This window comes from Canis lupus, chromosome 7 (assembly GCF_003254725.2).
Source record: "Canis lupus dingo isolate Sandy chromosome 7, ASM325472v2, whole genome shotgun sequence".
In the NCBI taxonomy this organism is placed as follows: Eukaryota; Metazoa; Chordata; class Mammalia; order Carnivora; family Canidae; genus Canis; species Canis lupus.
Window position 1 is genome coordinate 27500559 of NC_064249.1, and position 26141 is coordinate 27526699.

At 37.3% G+C, this 26141-nt stretch overlaps 1 protein-coding gene across 8 annotated transcripts in view; it reads right to left on the reverse strand.

The window, feature by feature from the left end:
- Positions 1-26141, reverse strand: part of MROH9 (maestro heat like repeat family member 9) — a 98610-nt gene that overhangs the window by 18231 nt on the left and 54238 nt on the right. For 7 of the 8 annotated variants that reach the window (XM_049112302.1, XM_025430381.3, XM_025430380.3 and 4 more), the window contains 7 exons: positions 17604-17725; positions 14243-14392; positions 11282-11436; positions 9018-9183; positions 7725-7867; positions 6558-6695; positions 4704-4824 (listed from right to left, as the gene is read on the reverse strand). In XM_049112302.1, the coding sequence (XP_048968259.1) occupies positions 4704-4824; positions 6558-6695; positions 7725-7867; positions 9018-9183; positions 11282-11436; positions 14243-14392; positions 17604-17725 (995 nt within the window). The remainder of the gene's footprint in view (positions 1-4703; positions 4825-6557; positions 6696-7724; positions 7868-9017; positions 9184-11281; positions 11437-14242; positions 14393-17603; positions 17726-26141) is intronic. The other variant, XM_025430375.3, reaches the window with a different exon arrangement.

Consider the following 26141-nt stretch of genomic DNA (forward strand, 5'->3'; position numbering starts at 1 on the left):
TTTCTTTTGCTTGGAAAAACTTGGTGCCAATAGTATTAATATATTTGCTTGTCTGCTTTCTGTTATATAAAGCATGCTATAGTCTTAAAATTATGTCATCAATATACAATATCCATAAAACTCCTCAGTAAAAGGGGGGATTTTTTTGTAGATTTTTTTAATCCTTAGACTATATTTCACTAAGGATATATATAGTCAAAGCACTATGTTCATAAGCTACTTGATATCCTTCACAAATGTGTGTGTGTGTGTGCGTGTGTGCATGTGTGTGTGTTTATATCTGAGGGAGAGACATAGATAGGGAACCATCCAATTCACTGAAAAAAACACTAAGGTCATAAATACATGGACAAAGGAGAGGTCAGACTATTCACAAAATGGAACTTTAAAGGCCATGGCAAAAATATACAATTCAGCAAAATAATTTGACCAGAGGTAATAATATGTTATCTATTGTTTTTCATACATCAGGATCATATGCCTGGAGAACTTAAGAATTAACAAAAATATTATTATAATTATTATTAGAGCACAAAAAAGTTTGTCCCATTTAAGATAATACAGTTTAATTTTCCTGAACATCCAGCAATAATGAGCTTGAAAATGGAATGAAAAAGGCTATATTTGGGGAACAGTATGGAGATTCCTCAGAAAATTAAAGATAGAAATATCATATGATTCAATAATTTCATTACTGGGCATTTATCTGAAGGAAACAAAAACACTAATTCATTTTTAAAATTTAAATTCAATTAACATATTACTAGTTTCAGAGGTAGAGGTCAGTGATTCATCAGTCTTATATAACACCCAGTGCTCATTACATCACATGCCCTCCTTAATGTCCTGCCCCCCACCCCCTCCCCTCCAGCGACCCTCAGTTTGTTTCCTACAATTTAGTCTCTTATGAATTTATTCCTTCTCTGATTTCATCTTGGTTTATTTTGTTCTCTCTTCCACTATGATCCTCTGGTTTCTTTCTTAAATTCCACATGTGAGTGAAATCATATGATAATTGTCTTTCTCTGACTGACTTATTTTGTTTGCATAATACTCTGGTTCCATCCACACATAGTTGCAAATGTCAAGATTTCATTTTTTGATAGCTGAGTAATATTCCATGTGTACATATATCACACCTTTATCCATTCATCTGTCAATTGACTTCTGGGCTTCCCACAGTTTGGTTATAATGGTCATTGCTATTATAAATATTGGGGTGCAGGTGCCCCTTCAGATCACTGCACTTTATCTTTGGGGTAAATACCTAGTAGTGCAATTCCTGGATCAAAGGATAGTTCTGTTTTCAGCTTTTTGAGGAACCTCCATACTCTTTTCCAAGGTGGCAGCACCAGCTTGCATTCCCACCAATACATGTACCCTTGTTTATAGCAACATTATTTACAATTGCCAAGATAAGGAAGCAACCCAAGTACTCATCTACAGTTGAAAAGGTAAAGAAATTGTGGTATGCATGTACAGTGGAATATTATTCAGCCATAAAAAGATAAGATCATGTCATTTGCAACAACATGAATGAACCTAGAGGGTATAATGCTGAGTGAAGTCAGACAGAGAAAGACAAATATCATATTTTCACTCATAACTGAAATCTAAAAACCAAAACAAATGAATAAACATAAAGCAAAATCAGATTCATAAATGCAGAGAACAAACCGATGATTGCCAGAAAGAAGAGGGGTAAAGGGATGGGCAAAGTGGGTAAAGGAGAGCGAGAGTTACAAGCTTCCAATTATGGAATGAATAAGTCATGGAAATAAAAGGTACAGCACTGGGAATATAGTCAAGGGTATTGTAATAGTGTTGTGCAGTGACAGATGGTAGCTGCACTGGTGGTGAGCACAGCATAATGTATGGAGTTGTTGAATCACTATACTGTATACCTAAAACTACTGTAACATTGTGTGGGAGCTATCCCAACAAAACAAAACAAACATGAAAACCTATACCAATACTGATACGTAATAAAGATAAATTTGAGAACCCCCCCAAAAAGAATACATTTGCAATAACAGTTTAAAATAATATAAACTAATAATCCCCAAATTAATATGTAACATTTATATGAATATGACAAAATATTAAATTAAAAAAAGAAGTGAAAACATAAAAATACCAAACATTCCTGAGAAGCTTATAGCTTTAACTGCAATCATAGTTTCAGTGAAAGGTTTTTTTCTTTTAAACCTGGCAAAATTATTTTAAAATGCGACTAGGAGGATAAACATGTAGGAAAGACTAAAGGTATTTTGAAGAGAGTTGAGGGAAAGGTGCTTTGCAAGGTATTAACATTTTTTTTGCAAACTGCCATAATTCAAGTGTGATACTTCCACTGGAATGAAAAAATAAATGGAACCTAACAGTATACTCAAGGGCAGATCCTAGTGTGGGTGTGTGTTTGCATGTTTGTATATGAAACTAATAATAAAGGTAGTGTCACCAGTGGGTAGTGAATTTAAGGCTTACTAATTAAATGATGCTGGGAGAGGAAGTTAATTATTTAATGAAAACTTTAGTTTCAGTGAAAGACTACGGTGTACCTCATGATATACCATGTAAATGTCATAGGAAACAACATTACATGTAAGAATTCATTAAAAAATATATAAATATGAATGCATTATAAATGAATATTTATCAACTCTTCGGCCATAGTTGATTTTTTAATGCTAAATTTTTATGAAAAAAGATCACATTCCATAAAAAAAATTAAAAGGCAAACAAAAGACTGGGTACTGATTCTCAACAGGTATTATAAACAAAGGTATAATGTACTTAATATCCTTCACAAATTTCTGTATATGTGTGTGAGAGAGAAAAACACTATAATAAGCAAATGGGCAAAGAAAAGATCAAATTACTTAGATTATGGAAATCTAATTTATGAATAATTATATTTTTTAAATGTTCAACCTCTCTGAAAATGTAAAAAATTAAGGACAGATCAAATCACCCACAAGACATCACATCTACCTCTCAAACTGAAAGCTCATCAATAGTGGCAAGAGTGCAGTGGGGAGAGTGCTCTTGTGAACTGAATAGGGAGTGCTGGTTGGCTCTACCTTTCAGAAATCAGTCTGGCAATAAAAATCCTTAACCTTGAGAATATTTATGCTCTTTAGTTATTATTTCAGATTCTTGGAATCTATTAGAGCATTAGACTGTATTATCTAAGTGTGGATAGTGTGATATTTCCCTATTAGAGGGAAATAATCTAAAATACTAAAAGAAAGAAGATTTAGGCACAAAGATGTAAACTCTACTCTTACTTATATCAGTAGAAAACTAGAAAAAACACATCTAAATACATGGCATAAGCATCGATAGTACTATGTTGACTATTGCTGGCTAACAAGACTAAACTAAGGTAAAATACATAGGTTGTGTGCTTAGAACACCTAAAGACCAAGTGAGGGGATCTCTGGGTGGCTCAGCAGTTTGGTGCCTGCCTTTCGCCAGGGAGTGATCCTGGAGTCCCAGGATGGAGTCCCGTGTCGGGCTCCAGGCATGGAGCCTACTTCTCCCTCTGCCTGTGTCTCTGCCTCTCTCTCTCTCTCTCTGTCTATCATGAATAAATAAGTAAAATCTTTAAAAAAATATATTAAAAAAAAAAGGCCAAGTGACCTTATGGAGAACTGAGCCATTGAGGATTGCCCAGATGCTCCATTTAGAGAAAGTAGTGGAACAAGGTGGTCATTGCTCAGTTCTTAGAAGGACAGGTATGCCACTCTTCAAGAGCAGGAAGCACTACATTCATGTTAAGAGAGGCAATTAGGGTTCATTAAACATCATCTGTCACAGTAATAATGCCTATGTAAATCTTATGTCCTTTGTAAATTCTTTTGAATGTATCATTTTATGGGAGCAATTATGTATGTCATATTAAGACCTGTTTAATGTTTGTATATAGTTAAAGGACAATATAATGAAAAAATAGTGCATAACATAATAAAAATAATGAGAGATTCAAATGGATTAGGCAGGGTTGGAAACATTAGTGATTTGCTAGTGCAGATATTGGTTAAACTAAGTTATGTATCTTTCTGAAAACTCTAGAAGTAAGTAGTGTAGTGAATGGGTCAGTCTTTTATAGTTTATTAGCTGTTTCACTGACTACGATGTTTCAAATTATGCCAAATTTTTTAGAATATTTGGCATGGCACTTTAGATTGATACTTTATGATATATTACCTCTATGGAAACATTCATATTTGACTCAGAGAATTTCAACTTATAAAACTTTCTACATTCCTTATGTAAGGAAAAGGACTTCCTCAATTTGCTTGGCTCTAGTATAGCATTCTAATACATGGTGTAATATTCATATAAACATTACTGTAGTTCTATATCTTAATTTTACTCCATTATTTGGACCATTCCTTTTTCTTCCCCTAGTCTGATATATATCATTCAGATCCCAGATGTTACCTATTATCTTTAAGTAAACTTTAGGTACACTTGGAGTATTCCTTGATTTATTTTAACAAGCATGCAGATATATATGAACTGGTATTAAATAATTAGTGTTTGTGCAAATCCACATCCAGGACATGACAAAAGTTATTTTTAATTTTCTCAACTCTTGATAATATTAAGAGAGGGAGATAAATGATTGGAGGGTGGACTTAAGTTTGGATAAGGAATGAGAACCTGGTTGTTTGCAGTCTTCCAATAAAACTCACTTCAGTGAAGAATATTACTATGATGACACTGTCTTCTGACCGTCTAGGACCTTCCACTGAGAGCTTGTAGAGATAATGCAAGGTCTCTGGAAACTGTGGGAAGTTATAGTCACTGAGAGTTCTGTAAAGGAGAATAAGGCACTGTATTAGCAAAGAAGATAAAAGATCTTCCTGCATTAGCAGCTGCTAATGGTCGTAAAGAGAGAATCATTATCCTCATATTTTGTACCACCCAGATAAATAGATATTTTCTAATATTCCCTAATTCAAGGTAAACTGTTGCCCCATTCTGATTCTATTCAGACTCCAGACTCTATTATATAGACTTGGATCACTGATTATATCTCTTTCCTTAATATCACTCCTCTCTCCTATCTTTCCTTTCCTGTGCTCCACAACAGAATGCCTTGTAATACCATAAGCTCCTGCCTGACCAAGGAGAGAAAATAAATAGTGCAAAATAAATATCTTGGCAATCCAAGATGGCTGCATAGATCACCATCATGGTTTTAGACCAAGTCTTTCCTTTGAATGATATAATGGAAAAGAGGGTTTGGGACTATCCTATGTTACTCAGGAGAATTAATGAGTTCTGATTCCTAAGCCACTCTGGGCAATGGCCAGTCTCACAGTTGTCCTGACATGCTGGCCTGGATCAGATGCCTAGTGGCAGGACTGGAAAAGCTGATGTGACAGATTTCATTTTAAGACTCTAGGTTGGTATTTTAAACCAATGCTTCTCAGATTTTAATGTGTGTACAAATTACCCAGGGATCTTGCTAAAGTACAGATTCTGATTCAGTGGGACTGGAGTGGGCCATGAGATTCTATTTGCCTTCTATTTTTACCTTCTAGATGATGTTGTTACTGCTGGTCTGAGGACCACATTTTAAGTAAGAAGATCCAAAGGTACTAAGGATATTGTGACTCTTAACTAGTGGCCATTTGTGGGGTGCAGATGTACCATACTTTTATAAAATAAGATGTTCCTGAAATCTGTGTGCGAGTTAGTTGCCACTTGAAATGCATGAGGGGCCCAGAGACCATATAGACTGTACTTCCTGCATTGGTCATAACTTCAAATGGCCTATTATGTTGTCAAGTCTGTGTATCTCGATTCTTCATCAGAAAATCTAATCCCAGGCAGCCCGGGTGGCTCAGCGGTTTAGGGCTGCCTTCAGCCCAGGGCGTGATCCTGGAGACCTGGGATCGGGTCCCATGTCAGGCTCCCTGCGTGGAGCCTGCTTCTCCCTCTGCCTGTTTCTCTCCCTCTCTCTCTCTCTCTCTCTGTGTGTGTCTCTCATGAATAAATAAATAAAATCTTAAAAAAAAAAAAAAGAAAATCTAATCCCTATAATCAGAAACTTGCCATTTGGTAAGGAGTTAACTAGAAAAACAAACAAACAAATCTTTTCTACTACAAGAAAAATAAAAGTTCTCTTTCAATATATTTTCAAATTTATTTGTCTCATTGCAAACAGATTTTTACTGAACCTCTTTAAAGCGGGAACACATCTATAACTGTCTGATACCTACAAAGCAGGAATAAGCTAAAAGCAGAGGAAAGAAAAAGCAGATTTACCTCTAGTTCTCCATATTTGAAAGAGAAACCTGTTCTTTGGAGGGAGGAAAATTGGGCATCTGTATCAAGTAGGAGGACAAAGAAAGAGAAAACTATCCCAGTAAGTAATAAATCCCTAAAATAAGGGAAGAACTAGAAATCAAATGGCAATTCAGATCATTAGAAGAGAGAGGGAAGTTGGCGTGGATATTGACTGTGTTCACACATGGCTCAAGAAAATTGGAGAAGGTGAGACAGAGACAGTGAACCCCATGCAGAGCCCCTCTTCTTACTTGGCAACAAGATAAACCCTGTGATGGTGAGACAGCACTTGGGAAAACTGGTTCCAGCAGTTCTTTTTCTTTAGAGCCATATCCACCTTTTGCAGTCCAGAACAATTCAGCAGAACTCTCAGGGCATCCCGTGCATAGCTAAGGCCCCAAAGAAGAGCAGAGTCACACTTGACAGTGGCCTTTATGTCACTAAGTACGTGAGACCTGACTTTTCATTTCATCTTGGGCAGGATGCTGGTTTTGGGGAAGGGAATGTTTCAAAGGAAAACAACTTTCAGTGCTCTTCATCTTCCCTGGTCAACAATACATAGGATTTAGGGTTCAACTGAAATGGTACCGTGTAAAACCTAAGATTAATCATTGATCAGCTTATTAGTTTATAAGCATAAAGCTTATTAAAAGATGTTAAATGATGTGATAATTTGCTAAAAGTGCCTGCTGCTTTTCTTTTTTTGGACGCTTTAAATAAATAGATATATTCTCATCTGTGTGGGATGATTTGATGTGTGTCTACTTGAAAGACAGAGAATGGATTAAATATCTTAATGGTATGGATTGTGCTTTGGAGTTCCGCTCGGCTTAGAAGTCCACCCCTGATGAAGGCAAATAGCAGGCAGTGGGTCCAGATTTCTCCGGAGGACAGCAAAGCTAACTATACTGTTTTGGGTGAAAGGAGAGAGCTGAATCTTGCCTTATGTGGACAGATTGACTGTGTGCCATCTTAAGCCCACAGATTACATCATCAACCACAAAACAACTTTGAAGTTCCCAGAGGACATTTGTAAACATTATTTTAATCTCTCACATACAATTACCCAGAGAAATCACTGTCAGACAGTAGGTGGCAGAGCTAGCATGTGTCTGGCTTTGGATCTAATGCTCCGGCCAGCTCTCTCTCCCCTTAGTAGCCTCCCTCTGGCAAGAATAAACCATGTTCTGTGGGAGTGGTTCTTTGTACACTCTGCACACACTCAGGGAAGGTCCTAGCTAACTTATTGCTACTTAGGGGTTCTAAAGGCCTTTCACCCTTCAGAGGAAAGATAACTGTAATAAACGAATGCATTGCATATAATTATAAAGAGTTCCACATGAAACCAAGGGACTAGAAATAGTTGACAGCTAGAAGCTTATTTCTTATTGAAATTAAAATAACTGATATGATCTCACAACAGCCTGTCCTTAATCATCAGTCTCAGGTCACTGCTGTAGAAGAGTTGAAGCATGAGAGCCATCAAGAGCTGGGGGAAAAACTCGGCCACCGCTCTCTTGTAAGAACTAATAGGCAGCAATGTGCACAGAGCCTGGGATGCCTATAAGAGAAGGAAAAAGAAGTCAATAAAGGAGCCACCTGTCTCTAAACCCTGTCAGCCTTAGTGAAATGGGGAAGGAGGAACTGCAACCCCTTTGCAATTCCTCCTGGAAGGAAGCCTCTAGTGTGAATGTGTATTCATTCATTCTGTAACCGCTACTAAGTCCATTTTGAACCAGGAACAGTGCCCAGTATTCTATGGCAATAAGCTCCCAAAGCACTATCAACAACTCTTGGCTGCCAAACCAGTGGGAAGCCAGCTGGTTCTAAAGGACAGTATACATCCCAATGTCCCCTTCATATGTGGCCATGAAGAATAGTCCTACCACTAACCCAGGTCCTCCCTATGCTTGAACAATTCAGGCCAGTGAGATATTTAAGAGGAGGCAGGCTAGATCACTAACAATCATTTGGTCCACTGACCACTTCAATACCCACCCACCACATCAGAGAAACACATCCGACCACCTCACATTTGTGGAACACTACCCATTTTCTTCCTATTATATCTCTGTAAGACTAGAATTTACTTCCAGAAGCAGTGATTTTAGTCCTCAGGAAATATGAAATGGTGGGCACAAATGACATTAGGCCTTCACATGCCTATGAAAGTCTGTAAGGTCCATCTGGTGGCTACTCTCTGACACCATCTCTGAACTTCCATCCTTGTTCCGTTCTCTTCTTTTGGTTTCCTTGTAGTCGCTGATGTAGCAGGCAAGTTCCCATCATTGCAGAGCTTTTGTCCTTCTCTCTGTCTGGAACTCTCTTGCCCAGATATTTGCAAGGACCACTCCTTTATTCTCTGACTGGATGTTGCCTTAGCAGAAAGGCCTTCCTTGACCAACTTTCCTAAATCCTCCCTGCCACTTCCTTTTCTTCACATCACTTTATGTCACTTCTCAGCTTTATATCATCTGACACATGACACATTTTTTGTTTGTTTGTTTATTGTGTCTTTTACCAGAATGTAAGCTTTCTGATCAGGGTATGGCATATAGTAGGCACTCAATAAGTATGAATGAATGAAAGCAATAAGAATGAATGGATGAAAGCAGAACAGTGTCAAGAAATATGACTGATTCTGTGGGTAGATAGGGGTTTTCATGATCAGAAAAACACCAGGACAGAGAAACACTCATGGTATTACTTACCGCTACAGGCATCATATTAGTAGTATCTAGGGAGAAACGTCTTCTTTCCATTAGGCTGTCCTGCATTTCTCCAGGCTTTCCTTTCAGTATCAACAAGATTGTCTTCAGCACATGAGGGGCCATCCTTGACTCAGAGCCTGCTGCCTGCCACATCAGTAGCAAAGTGCTGCAAACACAGCCCCCGCAGCCCCCCCCACACACACACATAGTGAGAATCAGGTTATTAATTTCCTACTTATACTGTGTTGTGAATTGGGAAAAGTCTTGATTTTACATGTTTATGTAGCACAGAAATTGCAGACAAGTCTAAACCAAACTGATATGCTCATTTCCAAATAATCCCATTAATCTCTTGTCCTTGAAAACAGAGGAAGAATTTAGATGAGATCTTACAGAAAATACAGTCTGCAAGTCTGCAAGTTCATTTCTTAGCACATTTAAATATCTGTCCAGGTCACTGTCAAGAATGGGTAAGTTTTCTCCATTCCAAGCTCTGATCTTCCCACCTTGTGACCTTGTTCATCAAGGAATAATAAAATATTTAAAAACTGGTATAGAAATACAGATTAATATATAAATACATATATCAACTTAAAAAAACCAAATAGGTAGAAATACTAAGCAAAAAATTATATAAATTTAAAAATTAGAAAATTAATTTAAATTGAACTCAGAGGAGTGGTCCCTTTTGTGAACTGTCACACATTTAATTAGTGACACTGATGTTACTAGAATCCTGGCTTCTCAACCTCCAGTCCCCTAGCTCCTTTCTGGCCACTGTTTGGGACTTTTTTTTTTTTTTTTTTTTTTTTTGTGCTCATCTTAAAAACTGCTAGACACCTTTGTGTGGGTAAATTCCCGATACCTTATTAATCTGTGCTGGGTTCTGAGCCCTATTTTATAGTGTCTCTGCATTTAGGTTCCTAAGGGAGGCCTGGTCCTCTGGGACACAGACATACCAGGTCTTCAGAACCCATTACCCCACTGCTCCTGCCTTTTCGGCTCAACTTTAGAACTATGCTTAGAACCACATGGACATCAAGTCTCATATACCCTGTCTCATTCCTTTACCTCTTGATCATACCTGTTAGCTGATCAGACAGTCTCTCCGTTTCTCTGATTTAGCTCAACTGCAAATCCTAGTCTTTTAGTCTACCTCAAACCTCACCTACTATTGCAGAGGATCTGCTGATGACTATTTTAATTTAACTCTAATTGTGCTTGCTTTCTATACCTCCTCATTTCATATTGTTTATATTGAATTCACTGGCAACTTTAATCCATGGGCCATTCTCTCTCAAAAAAATGCTTGAAGGCTGGTAATATTTTACATACAATGGGTGCTTAATTCCTGAATGAGAAAACACTGAGTCTTATAAAGATTTTTAATTTTGGAATTTTCTGAGTAGTAAAATGCTTTGTATTTGTGAGCCTCCCAAATTAATATAAGCTTTCAGTTGGAAAAAAAGGTCAGTCACATAATTGGTTTAACATTTTATGGGTTTTGATATGCCTTTACAGATGTTAACTTATATAATTGCTTTATAGATAAAGAATTTTTCTCATCTCACAGACAAACTGAGGACCAAGGTGTTTAGAAATTTGTGTGGCTGAGAAGGAATTCAGACCCATTTGTTTTCAAAGCCTGAATCTTTTTCTTAATGTAATTTCCTTCCTTTTATACTGTTAATAGTAGAGAAGTATTACCTTCCTTCTCAAGGTACAAATGATAGAAATGAAGTGCTGTCATTTACTACCCTCTTCTAATGTGAGTTAGGCTCATACTGTCCCTTAAGCTCACATTGGTATTCTTTTCTCCTTAATATTTTCTGTGATCCTGGATCATGAATTTCAGATAAATAGCTAAGGAACAGCTACTTCTAATGTTTCATTATTTTGTTGGTGGATAGAAATACCTTACATCTGTTTTTTATAAATGAGAAAAAAGCACTATAAATTTTATCACTTATGGCAAAAAATCCATCATTACTTTGAGGAGAGGCTTGTTCCTATGGAATATGCAGTAGAACACAATTTAAAGTATCACATAAATAATAGTGACCATGATCATTTGTCAGTGGTGTTTACTCTGTGTAGGTGTTGTATGAGAATATAAATAAAATGCATGATGTTATTTAAACTTTATGATCATCCTATGTTGTACAAAAATAGACATCCTTTTTCAGAAAAAAAGAAGTGACCCTAACTCTTTCCAGCTCTGTCATATTCTGGAGACCCTTGTGGAAGGTGTAAGGGTGTCTTACTTGTCTGCTGGGATTGGGTAATCCATAAGTTGAAAGATAACCTTCTTCGGTGAAGAACGTATCAACAAGGTGATGACCCGCAACAAAGTATGCCTCATGACATGAGAAGAATGTTCACACAATTGCTTATAAATAGCATCCACAATCTTAGACACCTGGAAAAATAATTTCAGAGTCTTTTGTTCCATGGCCACCTCTAAACCAAGGATTTCTTGGATCTAAGAATTCAGCCCTCCTCAGAATGGCCAAGGCAGCAATTAACACACAAATAAGCACTAGAGGAAAGCATATTTATATGTATGACTACACAATGTAAAATATTTGTTTTGATGAGAAGTAAGCCTATGCATTTATTGATATTGGGAAAATACCCAGTTTTTTAAAAAAAATTATTTGGGGAAGGTAGACTTCATTATATAAGACATAAAAGCTCGGTATAGAGAACATGTATAATTCAAATCCTTTAAGAAGGAAGTCAAAATTATGGAGCAGAATAACAATGGAATTTCAAAAAACCTTTCTGAAAGTTAAAGAAGACTTGAATCTACATATGGAATGGTTAAACTATGTGTTGGAAGAATGGTCCAGAATGGTAAACGCTGGGTCACATACTCTTGCAAATTCTAGTCATAGGCCCTATGTCAGTTTTATTTTTTCCCCTTTATATTCATTCTTGAACAAGGAGATTACTAGCCAGACCTGAAATTTGTCTCAAATTAGTGGCTATATATTTAACATTCATCTAACCAGAAAACTTCACTATTTTGAAAATATTCCTCAGAGATCATAAGCTGAAATGTTGGTTGATATAATTTACATTCAATTGCAATTGTCTCATATACAGTTAGTTATCTAGACCAACCCCCAACTCCAAGCAAAAAAAATAAAATAAAATAACTGAAGTGTTAAGAGTGCAGGACATTCCTTGTGCTGCATATGCTCCAAGGTGAACACAAAATTGTGGACATTAAACATTGTTCTTCTCCATTGACTTTTTAACTATGGGTTTAGAGCTCTTTCTTCTTATCCTCTTTTCTTTTCCATGCAGCATGTCCCAAAACAAGCCAACTATGTTACTGTACACTCAAGTACAGCAATTATGATCTGCTTTAATTCCTAAAAGAAGACTTGCTGTGTTAGATTTATTTAGAGATTATAAGCCCATATACTATATATGCAATTTAGGTTTTTTTTTCAGGGATAATTTTAACCATGAACAATTTTCCATTATAACTGATTTTATTTTATTAAAAAATATCTTATTTATTTAGTTTTAGAGAGAGAGAGAGTGATGTGAGCAGGAGGAGGAACAGTGGGGGAAGGAAGGAGGGGCAAGAATCTCAAACAGACTCCACACTGAGTGAGAAGCTCTGTGTGGCTGGATCTCACAGATTCCAGATCACGACCTGAGCCAAAACCAAGAGTGGACCCTTAACCAATTGAGCCACTCAGACACCCCCCTTTTATACCTGATTTTAGAATCCAATCCAGTTTAAGACAAGAATCCACTGTATTCAGTACTTCAGTTGTTTGTGGGAGCTGAGGTGGAGTAAAAGTTGCTGAATTTCCATCTTCATTCAGTTGCTTTCTCTGTATTCAATAATTTTACTGTGCAGAGGCTAGTTTTACACATCTAGCTTTCTGTCAGGCTTCTCTTCCTCTCTACAGCCTTCATCCAGCCTCTCTTTCTCAATAGATGAGAGAACTTGAATTGGTCAAGAAATAGACTGTTGCCTTCCAGCTTCTCCCTGGGTCGTGCTTGCCTTTGGGAATCCTCCCATCTGTAGCCTCATTGGGAGGTCTATAGAAAGCTTTACTTCCTCTTTCCTGCTCTGTGAATTTGAGTATAAGCTCTTATTTTATTTTCAATTACATAACACTGTGTGTCAGGACTGGGATCTGGGAGTTCAGCCCAACCCCATCAGGGCTGGTTTCATGAGTATGTGATCTCTACATTTGCACAGGGTTCTGCACTCAGAAGGTTCAAAGCTTTGCTGTCGCCATCTTCAAATTTTTATCTTTGAGCTTGTGTTTGGTAAGTGAAGCCCAATGGGACAATGGAGCATGTATATGAGCAGGCATCAGCTGTAATTCCTGTGTGTAGCCCCATTCACATGCAGCACTCATTAAGTGCACATGGAAGTGCACAGAATTCCAGTGGACCCATGAGCATAGGAGTCAGAGGGACTTCAAAGTGAGTATAAGATAAGCATTTATTGAACCCTCAACCATCTAAGTGGAAAATGATGACTCATCGATAAACTGAGGATAGAAGGTGTTAATAGAATGTGTGAATGACAAGAAGTAAAATAAAAACAATTTAGTTTTGTGTAGTGTTTCTGTTCTTTTGGTAAGAAGAAAAACATATTCCTGTGTGAGCTATGAAATGTAAGTTGCATTATTTTGTTGAATTAAATGCTCATATTTATATGTATAACTTAGAAAGACATTAAATAGAAAATAAAAATGCTGTGACAAATTGAAAGAGACTGTAGAGGAAAAGGAAATATCTTTCATATGTTTGTATATTTAATGGCACTTTTTCCCTATGTTTTGAACAGGAAGCCCTATATTCATTTGCACTTGGCCCCACAAATTATGTAGCCAGCACTACAGCAAGCTGAGGGTCCTTGAAAACTTCCCTTAGTCATTACACAAAAGATTTCAATTATAACTATACTAGTTTACTGTCACTAATGTATTCTTTAAAAAAAAAAACAGTTGCAAATGTATCAAGGTACTATGATTTGGTATGATTGGTAGGTCGTAGTTCATGACATAATTTTCTAAACTTTTCTGCATGCTTGAAATATTTCACAAAAAAGCGCCTCATTTGATTAAAGTAACATAATGAACAATAGCAAGAAATAAAAAAGAAAAGAAATAGGCCTATAACAAAAGCAACAGGAACACTTTAGAGAATAAAATCTGTGTTCCCTTGCTCATTGTCAAGTATCTTACCATGGTGACCTTATGGGCATGATATTCCAGAGTCATTTTCAGCATGGTTGACGCCTCGAATGCAGTTACACAATTGGATGAAGAGAGTCTCATCAGGAGACTCCACACAAAGTCAGTCAGCAAGGATGGCTTTAGGGTTTGTCCTACATACTGAAACCAAAAGGGGAGAACCATGACTTCAGGCCTTACCTACAACAACATGAGAAAGACAACTAAATTCAACCATCCTGGAGGAAGCTCCAGGGCCAGGTAGGACCACAAGATTTTTATGGGCCTTAGGCATCTTTGCTGTTATGGCCCACTTCCTCCATTCAAAAATGTTAAATATCACATTTTACAACTGTATTGTTACTGAGATGGCTATAATTCAAGTAGAATTACATCTACTTTTTTCTTCTGATTTTTAAGGCAGTTAGAACATTTTTATCTGAATAAGTCAGCTTTGGGGCCAGGCTAGGAAACAAATGAAGAATCATGGTATTACAATTAAAAGAACCTTGTTAAAAAAATATAAATAAATAAAATAAATAAATAAATAAACATAAATAAATAAATAAATAAATAAAAGGAACCTTGTAATATTGATTTTACACCAATTCAGCTGTTTGAATAAAATAAAAAAATAAAAGAGGAATACCCATAGACCATAAAATATGAACAAAATTGCATGATTATGGATCTCTCAGTTAATAGAGATGAATGAGTAACATTCTTTCCTTTAATATACATGAATATATATGTATACATTACATTTATATTATAAACACATACAGACTCAGACACATAAGTCATTTCCCCAAGTATAGAAGGTACTCAATCTTGCCAATGAAAGCTTATCTACATCTTTATTAAAAGGATAGAGCATAGCTCCTTTTGGTCAATAGTGCAGGTCTGAGTGAGAATGGGTGGCCACCAGGCTCCTTCCTATTGGGCAGGGGGGTAAAAGGTGGTATTTTTGGAATGCTATGGAAGAAAGCTAAAGGAAAGTCACTAGGGGCTTGGTGAGGTGGATTGAGTATCACAAATAGCTTGCCTTTCTTTAAGGAAGACGGATTTAATTATATGATATGTTGAATTTAAAAAAACACTGAAATGGGGGAATATTCTATTTAACTATTTGTTTATTTAATAAAATTACTTTAATGTCTATTTAAAAGTTGTAGAAGAAGCAATTTCTAGTGAAAATTAGAACTACCGTTAGAAGTTTCTGTCATGTGAAGGTACAGGTATGACAGTAGACTACATCAAATGACAGGGATTGCCTATAAAATGTGATCTATGGGTAACTCTTTGGAAATATACCAATCCCATGGGACCAGCTAGCTTCTTTAGCAAGCACCCATACTTCCTTTTGTTTCTTGCTATTTTTTTCATTATTACATATTCTTGATGCTACTCATTGTAGTGGCTGCATGATAGAGTATTAACTTGATATTCCACAATTAATCATCTATTTTTCTGTTTTACACACAGTTTTTTAAAAAAATAAATCATACATCTGGGAAGAGTCTCTTCTCATAAAAATATATATTATTTTGAGTTTTTTCCTTTCTATAAATTTCCATGAGTGAGATTAGTAGTTTATTTGGTATAAACACTTTTTTTTGGTTTAGTCTGTGATACTTTTTTTTTCAGTTTTGTTTATTTATTCATGAGAGACACACAGAAACAGAGACATAGGCAGAGGGAGAAGCAGACTTGCTGCAGGGAGTCTGATGTGGGACTGGATCTCAGGATCTGGGGATCACAACCTGAGACAAAGGTGGATGTTCAACCACCGAGCCACCCAGGCATCCCTAGGACATTGAGACAATGTCCTTTCTTATAACTGGTCACTATATAAAAGAACAGTCTCTTAATCTGTAAATTGCTTTTTAAAAAAAAATTCCATCTTTTCATTTCATGGTGTTTTGTTTCTAGCCCTCTTGGCTAAAAACCTTGATGCTTATCCTCCTATTTGTATCCTTTGGACTTTGTCTTTGGCTATGGTCTTCTTGGTTCTTACAAGATTCTTACTACAATCTTGTATCCTCAACCCACCTGTTCCAATTTACCTCTGAAAATCCCAATTTCAGGGTTTTCCAGCTATTGGTCTTGCAAACAGGGCCAAGACTGGCCTGCTTTGGTCTCACAAGTGGCAACTAAATAGCAGGTCATGAATGCAAGGACCCAGGGCCCCCTCCTCAAGTCCCAGGATTTCCAAATCCAAAGGACATTAAACTCAGAAAAGGCAGAACACCAACTTGAAATTGGTGGTAGCTAGCCTCATGAACCATTTGGAAGGCGCTCTAAGGAGGCATCCAGTCCTCCACTCACTAGCTCAATCATGGCGCTCAGGATTCCAATTCCAGGCACTGGAGTGGAGGATGGAAGGATGGAAGGATGTAGAACAATTTTCTAGTATACCTAGATGGATGCTTGTTTTTTCTATGTAAATGGACAATTTCATAGTCAACCAGGCTCGTTATTTTTGAGGGGAGATGGGTAAGAAAAAATGCTTGATTTTGGAAAAATGCACTATCATGTAGACGTGTATTTAAGACACCTGCAGTATTTTTGACCATATAATGTCAGATGTATCACTTCTACATCTTCTCAGCCTTCCATAATTCTATCTCAGCCATGGGAGAAGACACTGCTTTATGTTTGTAATTTTAGGAGGAACCATAAGACTCTCCCACGCTAGCCTGAAGGGCTTCCCAGCAGCTCTGGTGAGCTATTGGCTCAATACGTGTGGCTAGAAGGCCATTTGTTGGGACAGCCCAACCTAGGCTGCAGAGCTGGGTGATCTTTCAAGCATATGGATACTTTGAAGAAAGTGAGAGAGTATACAGAACCTCATGGTATTCCCCAGGGTTGGATCAATGTAAAAACTATTTACTTGCTACTGAGATTTATCATTTTAACTTAAATTCTTTTTAATTTAATGGGTTTTTAAAAACAAAATCTAAAGCAGATTATTTTGATGTTTGCTGAGTAAATTATAATACTATTGAAAAGCCTGTTAATTGGTGACTTTATTAAGTTTGCTACATAACCAGAAGTTTCCCTTCTTTAGTGGATATTTATTAATCAAACAAAAAGAAGTATAAAACTAGAAAACACTTCTATCATTTGCATTCTGTAAGGATTCCATAAAATAATATAAATTGCAATATTCAGGAATAACAGGCATTATTCTTATTCATAGAGATGAAAATCAAGAAGCCAAATACTCTACATATTACTTACTCTGTGCTTCACTGAACTTTACAAACATGGAAAAAATTTATTAAAAATATAGACTGATGAAATAAGTTGCCACTAAAAGTAATAATACACATGAAATAAAAGCCATAGGATAAAGTAGGGGGCAAGTTACCTGGGTAATTTTAGTTTTGTCTTGTTGCAAGTCCATTAGTAGGAATTCTGTATCAGAGGGAACAGGTAGGAGGCCATGATTTCCAGAATTACACATTGTAGATTTAATTTCTTCAATATCTGCTTATTAAGAAAAAGAGTTTAAGGTTCTTATTTGATCATTAGTTCCTTCTATGACATTGCTATTTCCAATTTCTCCTTCCTACCCAATTCTGGAGATCTAAAGTGTTCTGAACATTTAACTCTCTGTTAATAGTTTAATCACATCGAATAAAGTGTTTAAATGAGGCCTCTGTGGAATACAAATGAAAGACATAGATAATTTTAACATGTTGAGCATGTATTGAATACATTTAGTCCATCAAATGCATCACTGAGTGACTGGGAAGGCTGTCATTACATTGGAGTGTTTATTGGTAGAAGAATAGACTTGGAGGTATTTTGCAAAGAGTTGAAGTTATATATCAGGAAAGCCAGAAGCTCTCAATGAAAACTTCAGGGGCATATGTCTTTAATTCCGGAGAAGGTGAATTTCAATAATTTCATTTGTTTGTTAACAGCTCTGTAGAGATTTGACAGTTTATTTAAAATGTACAATTTGGTAAGTTTTTATATATGTATATACCAATGAAAACATTACTGCAATAAAAAATAAATAAATAAAAAATAAGAAAGCCCAATCATATTCATTCCCTTCTTCACACCTGCTCCCTTGTACCCACCCCTGATCTAAAGGCAACCACAGATCTGCTTTCTGTTATCAGCTTTGTCAAGTTTGTATTTCCTATTTTATTTTTTTTAATTTCCTATTTTCTAATTTTATATAAGTGGATTCATATAGCATGTACTCCTCTGTTGTTTGGCATTTTTCCCTCAGCAGAATTATTTTGTGATTCACCCAAGTTGTATGTATCAACAGTTCATTCCTGTTTTACTGATGAATACTATTCCATTGCATGTATATACCATCATCTGCTAATCCATCTGCCTACTGATAGACATTTGGGTTGTTTCCAGTTTTTGGCTTTTCCAAATAAAAGTGCTGTCAACATGTGTGTACAAGTCTTGGTGCGAATATCTGCTTTCATTTCTCTTAGGTAAATCCTAAGTTATGGAATGACTGGATCATTTGATAGATGTGTGTTTATCTTTTTAGGATACTGCCAAATTATTCTCCAAAGCTGTGTCATTTCACATTCCCTTTAGCAATGTGTGAGAGTTCTGGTTGCTTCACATCTTTAATAATATATGGTATGGTTGGCGTTCCAATTTTAGACATTTTAATGGGTATATAGTGGGGTTTCATTGCAGTTTTTAAGTTAAATGCCTTTTATGACCAAATATTGAACATCTTTTGGTGTGCATCCTTGCCATCTGTGCTTCTTTGGTGAAATGATTCAAATAGTTCAAATTTAATATATTTTTAAATTTGTTGTCTTTTTTCTTACTTAGTATTCACTTTTAAATTCTGGATACAGGCCTTTTATCAGATAAGTAACTTGCAAAAATCTTCTACCAGTGTGTGGCTTATCTATTCTCTTAACAGTGTCTTTCAAAGAGCAGAAATACTTAATTTTTCATTTTTAAAATTTATAGGGCAGGCTTTTGGTGGTGTGTTTAAGAAATCTTTGGGGCACTTGAGTGGCTCAGTCAGTTAAGCATCTCACTCTTGATTTGGGCTCAGGTCATGACCTCAAGCCCTGAGATAGGCTCCATACTCAGTATGGATTCTCTCCCTCTCCTTCTGCCTCTCTCCCTTGCTGCCCTCTCCCCTGGGGGAAAAAAAAGCATGAACAAAAGAAAGAAAGGAAGAAAAGAAGAAAGGAAGAAATAAAGGAAAAAGAAAAAAAAACTTTGGCTAACTCAAGGTACAAGGACTTCTAGTTACATAGTTTTAGATTTTATGTTTAGTCTTATGGGTCCATTTTGAATTAGCTTTTGCATTATGTATCAGATACAGGTCAAATTCTTTTCTTCTGCATATATATATAACCAATTTTTCCAGGACCATTTACTGATATTTACTCTTTCTTCACTGAACTTCCTTTGAACTTTTATCGAAAACCATTTGACCATATATATGTGGATCTATTTATAAATTTTTGTACCTGTGTTCTTGAGGAACATTGGCCTGTAGTTTTTTTGTTTTTTGTGTTTCTTATAATGTCTTTATGTGCTTTTGGTATCAGAATGTTGCTAGCCTCACTGAATGGGCAAGTATTCCCTCATTCTTTAATTTCTGGAAGAATTTGTATAGGGTTGGTATAGTTTCTTTAAGTGTTTGCTAGATCATTTCAGTCTGGAGTTTTCTTTATGGGTATTATATTTTCATTTTTGCTCAAAATGCTTTCAATTTCCATTTTTATGTCTTTTTTTTTTTTTTTGATTCATGGGCTTTTTAGAAGTGGATTACCTAGTTTCCAAATATTTTGAATTTTCCAGATATCTTTCTGGGTTTTATTTCTAATTTAATTCCATTTTGGGCAGAGAATATATTTTGTATGATTGAAGGAATTTGCTTTCTTAAGACTTGATTTATGGCTTAAATATGCTCTATGTTGGTAAATTTTGTTTTCTCTTGAGAATGTTCATTTTTCCATTATTAGTGGAGTATTCTATAAATGTTAGATCAAGTTGGTTCAAGTCTATATCTTTAATAATTTTCTGTGTTATAAATTATTGAGAGAGGGTTACTGAATTCTCTGACTGTAATTCCAGATCTTCTTCAGCTCTATCCATTTTTGTTTAATGTATTTTGATTTTTAATTTGTACACATTTCTGTTTTTATGGACATATGTGTTTAGAATTGTTATGTCTTATTAATTAACTGATCCTTTTATCATTATGAAATGACCCTCTTTTTCATTTATATTATGTTATTTTTTGCCTTAAACAGGTGATTATCATTTTAAAAGATTTAAATAATGATAAAAGAATTATAGTTTATACCTACATAGTTGTACTCCATTACTCTTCATTCTTTTATGTAGATCTAGATTTTCACCTGGGAATTTTTTCTTGAAGTATTTATTTTATTTTATTTATTTTATTTATTTATTTATTTATTTAATAATAAATTTATTTTTTATTGATGTTCACTTTGCCGAAGTACAGAATAACACCCAGTGCTCATCCCATCAAGTGCCCACCTCACTGCCCAGTCACCACCACCCCCGCCCTCCTCCCCTTCCACCACCCCTAGTTCATTTCCCAGAGTTAGGAGTCTTTACCTTCTGTCTCCCTTTCTGATATTTCCCACACATTTCTTCTCCCTTCCCTTATATTCCCTTTCACTATTATTTATATTCCCCAAATGAATGAGAACATATAATGTTGTCCTTCTCCGACTGAGTTACTTCACTCAGCATAATACCCTCCAGTTCCATCCACGTTGAAGCAAATGGTGGGTATTTGTCATTTCTAATAGCTGAGTAATATTCCATTGTATACATAAACCACATCTTCTTTATCCACTCATCTTTCGATGGACACTGAGGCTCCTTCCACAGCTTGGCTATTGTGGCCATTGCTGCTAGAAACATCGGAGTGCAGGTGTCCCAGCGTTTCACTGCATCTGTATCTTTGGGGTAAATCCCCACAGTGCAATTGCTGGGTCGTAGGGCATGTCTATTTTTAACTGTTTGAGGAACCTCCACACAGTTTTCCAGAGTGGCTGCACCAGTTCACATTCCCACCAACAGTGTAAGAGGGTTCCCCTTTCTCCACATCCTCTCCAACATTTGTGGTTTCCTGCCTTGTTAATTTTCCCCATTTTCACTGGTGTGAGGTGGTATCTCATTGTGGTTTTGATTTGTATTTCCCTGATGGCAAATGATGCAGAGCATTTTCTCAAGTGCATGTTGGCTCTATGTCTTCCTCTGTGAGATTTCTCTTCATGTCTTTTGCCCATTTCATAATTGGATTGTTTGTTTCTTTGGTGTTGAGTTTAATAAGTTCTTTATAGATCTTGGAAACTATCCCTTTATCTGATATGTCATTTGCAAATATCTTCTCCCATTCTGTAGGTTGTCTTTTAGTTTTGTTGACTGTATCCTTTGCTGTGCAAAAGCTTCTTATCTTGATGAAGTCCCAATAGTTCATTTTGCTAGATTGAAGTCACCAAGTATAAGTGTATTATTATCTAAGTATTTCTTCACTTTGGTTAATAATTGATTTATATATTTGGCAGCTCCCACATTCGGGGCATATATATTAAGGATTGTTAAGTCCTCTTGTTGGATAGATCCTTTATGTATGATATAGTGTCCCTCTTCATCTCTCACTACAGTCTTCAGGGTAAATTTTAGTTTATCTGATATAAGGATGGCTACCCCTGCTTTCTTTTGAGGACCATTTGAATGGTAAATGGTTCTCCAACCTTTTATTTTCAGGCTATAGGTGTCCTTCTGTCTCAAATGAGTCTCTTGTAGACAGCAAATAGATGGGTCCTGCTTTTTTATCCAGTCTGACACCATGCGCCTTTTGATGGGTCATTAAGCGCATTCACATTCAGAGTTACTATTGAAAGATATGAGTTTAGTGTCATCATGATATCTATTCAGTCCTTGTTTTTGTGGATTGTTCCACCGAACTTCTTCTTAAAGGGGAATTTTAAGAGTCCCCCTTAAAATTTCTTGCAGAGCTGGTTTGGAGGTCACATATTCTTTCAGTTCCTGCCTGTCTTGGAAGCTCTTTATCTCTCCTTCCATTTTGAATGAGAGCCTTGCTGGATATAGTATTCTTGGTTGCATGTTCTTCTCATTTAGGACCCTGAATATATCCTGCCAGCCCTTTCTGGCCTGCCAGGTCTCTGTGGAGAGGTCTGCTGTTACCCTAATACTCCTCCCCATAAAAGTCAGGGATTTCTTGTCTCTTGCTGCTTTAAGGATCTTCTCATTATCTTTGGAATTTGCAAGCTTCACTATTAAATGTCGAGGTGTTGAACAGTTTTTATTGATTTTAGGGGGGATCTCTCTATTTCCTGGATCTGAATGTCTGTTTCCCTTCCGAGATTAGGAAAGTTTTCAGCTAGGATTTGTTCAAATACATATTCTGGCCCTCTGGCCCTTTTGGCGCCCTCGGGAACCCCAATTAAACATAGGTTTTTCTTCCTCAGGCTGTCGTTTATTTCACTTAATCTATCTTCATGGTCTTTTGTTTGTCTCTTTTTTCCTCAGTTTCTCTCTTTGCCATCAATTTGTCTTCTATGTCACTCACTCGTTCTTCCACCTCGTTAACCCTCATCGTTAGGACTTTTAGTTTGGATTGCATCTCATTCAATTGATTTTTAATTTCTGCCTGATTAGCTCTAAATTCTGCAGTCATGAAGTCTCTTGAGTCCTTTATGCTTTTTTCTAGAGCCACCAGTAGCTGTATAATAGTGCCTCTGAATTGGCTTTCTGACATTGAATTGTAATCCAGATTTTGTAACTCTGTGGGAGAGAGGACTGTTTCTGATTCTTTCTTTTGAGGTGAGGTTTTCCTTCTAGTCATTTTGCTCAGTGCAGAGTGGCCAAAAGCGAGTTGTATTGGGAAAAGGAGAAAAAGAGAGGAGAGAAAGAAGGAAAGAAAAGAGAAAGAGAAAAAAGAAAAAAGGAAGAAAAAAAAAAGAAGAAAAAGAGAAAGAAAAAGAAAGAAAGGAAAAAAAAGGTTGGGGGAAGGAAACAATCAAAAAGCAAAACAAACCGAAACAAAACAAAACAAAACAACAACAAAAAAAAACCACAAGGGAGTATCTTCTGATTCTGTGTACTTTAAGTCCCTTGGCTTCCCCTGGAACTGGTCCGTCTAGCTGGTCTTCTGGGGGAGGGGCCTGTTGTGCTATTTTTCAGGTGTGAGCAGTTGGGGGAGCTGCTCTGCCCCTGCCTGGTGCAGGGCTCAGTGGGGGTTGTTTACCCCATGAGGCCTCAGGAGGAACAACTGCAGTGGCTGCGGCAGCTCTGGAGCCCTGGAGTCAGCCCCCGCAGTAACTCCAGAGCTCTCCGTCTGCAGGGCCTGGAGGCGCCGGGCAGGGCCGCTGATCTGCTCAGCTCGGGGCAGGAGCGTCCTCGCTGTCCTGGGCCCTCCCAGCCTCTGCCTGTCCCGGGGGGAGGCCGGATCCTGGGCTGTGTCCCGGCGCCCTGTGCTCCGGGGCCTGCGCTGTTGGATTCGTGCTCCCGCCCCGCAGCCCCCTCCGCAGAGCCGCCCCCGAGCCCCTCCGAGCTGCTCCGGGTCCCGCCGTGCGCGCTGCAGCCCTTAGGGAGCTCGGCGCACTCTCCTGGGCGCGCAGTTGCTGTTACTGTCCCGGGGAGCCCGAGGGCATCCCCTCCCTTCTGGGTCCTGCTCCAACTCCCTGCGAGCCCCTTTCCACCCGGGAAGGTCGGTGCAGCTCCTGCGTCTCCGGGACGGGGCTCTCCTGTCCTGGGGACACTCGCCCCGGCCTCAGCCCGGCTCCTGGCGGGGCCCCTCCCCCTTGGAGGCCTTTTGTTTCTTTATTTCTTTTTCCCCGACTTCCTACCTTGATAGAAGCGCCAACTCTTCTCACTGTAGCGTTCCAGCTGGTCTCTCTTTAAATCTCAGGCCGAATTCATAGATTTTCAGGATAATTTGAAGGTTTTCTAGGTAATTTGGTGGGGACAGGTGATTTGGAGACCCTACTCTTCCCCCATCTTGCCCCTCCCCCCCAAAGTATTTATTTTAATATTTCTCATAGTGCAGATCTGCTGGTGAATTCTAGCAGCTCTTGTATATCTAAACATGTCTTTATTTCACTTTTGTTTTTAAAAGAATTTTTGCTGGCTAAAGAATTCCAGACAGATTTTTTTTTCTTTCAGTACATTGGGAGGCTGCTCCATTGCCTATGGCTTTTATTGTTTCTGATGAGAAATTTACTTTGTTCCTCTGGATGAAATGTGTCTTTTTTTTTTCCTCTGGCTCTCTTAAAATTATACAGTTGATGTCTGCTGGAGTGCTCTTCATTTCAGATATTGTAGTTTTCATCTCCAGAGGTTCAATTGAAGTCTTTTAGAAAATTTTCCTTTTTTTTAAAGATTTTATGTATTTATTCATGAGAGACACAGAGAGAGAGAGAGAGAGAGGCAGAGACACAGGCAGAGGGAGAAGCAGGCTCCATGCAGGGAGCCTGACGTGAGACTTCATCCTGGGTCTCCAGGATCACGTCCTGGGCTGAAGGCGGTGCTAAACCACTGAGCCACCCAGGGATCCCACAGAAATTTTTTTATATCTTTACTTAACATGCTCATCTTTTTCTCTGAATCCTTAAGTAATTGGAATATATTACAATAATTGTTTTTATTGTCTCTGTCTACTAATTCTATCATCTGGATTATTTCTGTGTCAGTTTTGATTCATGTTTCTCCTCATTATGGCTTGTAATCTGCTTCTTTTGCATACCTAGTAATTTTTACTGGAAGTCTGACACTGTGAATTTTAACTTATTGAGTGCAGGAATTTTTGTATTCCTGGGAGTAGTCAGTAGTGAGCTTTAGTCTGATGAGCATTTAAAGTATTTGGAGATCACTTGATCTTTTTAGATCTTGTTTTTAAGCTTCATTAAGTGGTACTAAGACAATTTCATCTAGAGATAATTTTTTCCTTCCAATGAAACAAAACCCTTTGAGTACTCTACCTCATTACTTATCAATTATGAAGTTTTAAATTCTGACTAATAGTCATAGGTACTATTCCCAACCTTTATGAGTTTGTTGGGTTTTTCTCTCTAATCAGTCCCCCCAGCCTCAGATAGTTTCCTCACAAGCATGCTCTGATCACTTCACACCTGAATGGTTAAGAGGAACCCTCTGCAGATCTCTGCAGTTCTCTGTGCACTCATCTCTGGTATTCAGACCTGTAAACCCTAGCTATCTTGACCTCTCTGAATTCCTAATTCTGTATATTTAACTTGGTGAGACCACTAGGTAAGAGCCTAAAAACTTTAGGTGGTAAGCTCAGGCAATTGTAATCCCCATCTCATTTATTCATTTGTTCCCATCTCTCAGGAATCATTGTCCTTTGTTATCTGATGTTCAATGCCTTGAGAACAAATATATGTATTTATATTTATATATTTAATAGTTAGGTATTATGAGAGGATAGATATTTTCTCTGTTTAACTTATTTGGAAATAGTTTGGTACCTTCAGGACTTGCTTTTATGCCTCGTTAGACTGGCCAGAGCAGTATTTATTTTAGTGTTGGGCTAATTTTTCCCAACCATGGAAGCAAGAATCTGAGTATTCTATTTGATGTCCATTAGAGGGGAAAAACATGCCTCTTTTTAGAAAGTCCTTTCTTCTTAGTAGCCTTTCTTCTTTTTTTCTTCCCTTCTTCCCCACAGCATTCTTGTCCCTACCATTAACATCCAACACTAATCTAAGTCAAGTGCCTTATAGATCTTTAAGAACCACTTCTACCACTACTGGCATATTTTGATAATTCTAAAAAGATTACAAAATACATTTTAAAAAGTGGAACTATAGATCTTGGGGAAGGATTTAGAAATCTACAGACATAGAGCCTTCTTGAGACCCACAAATAGAAT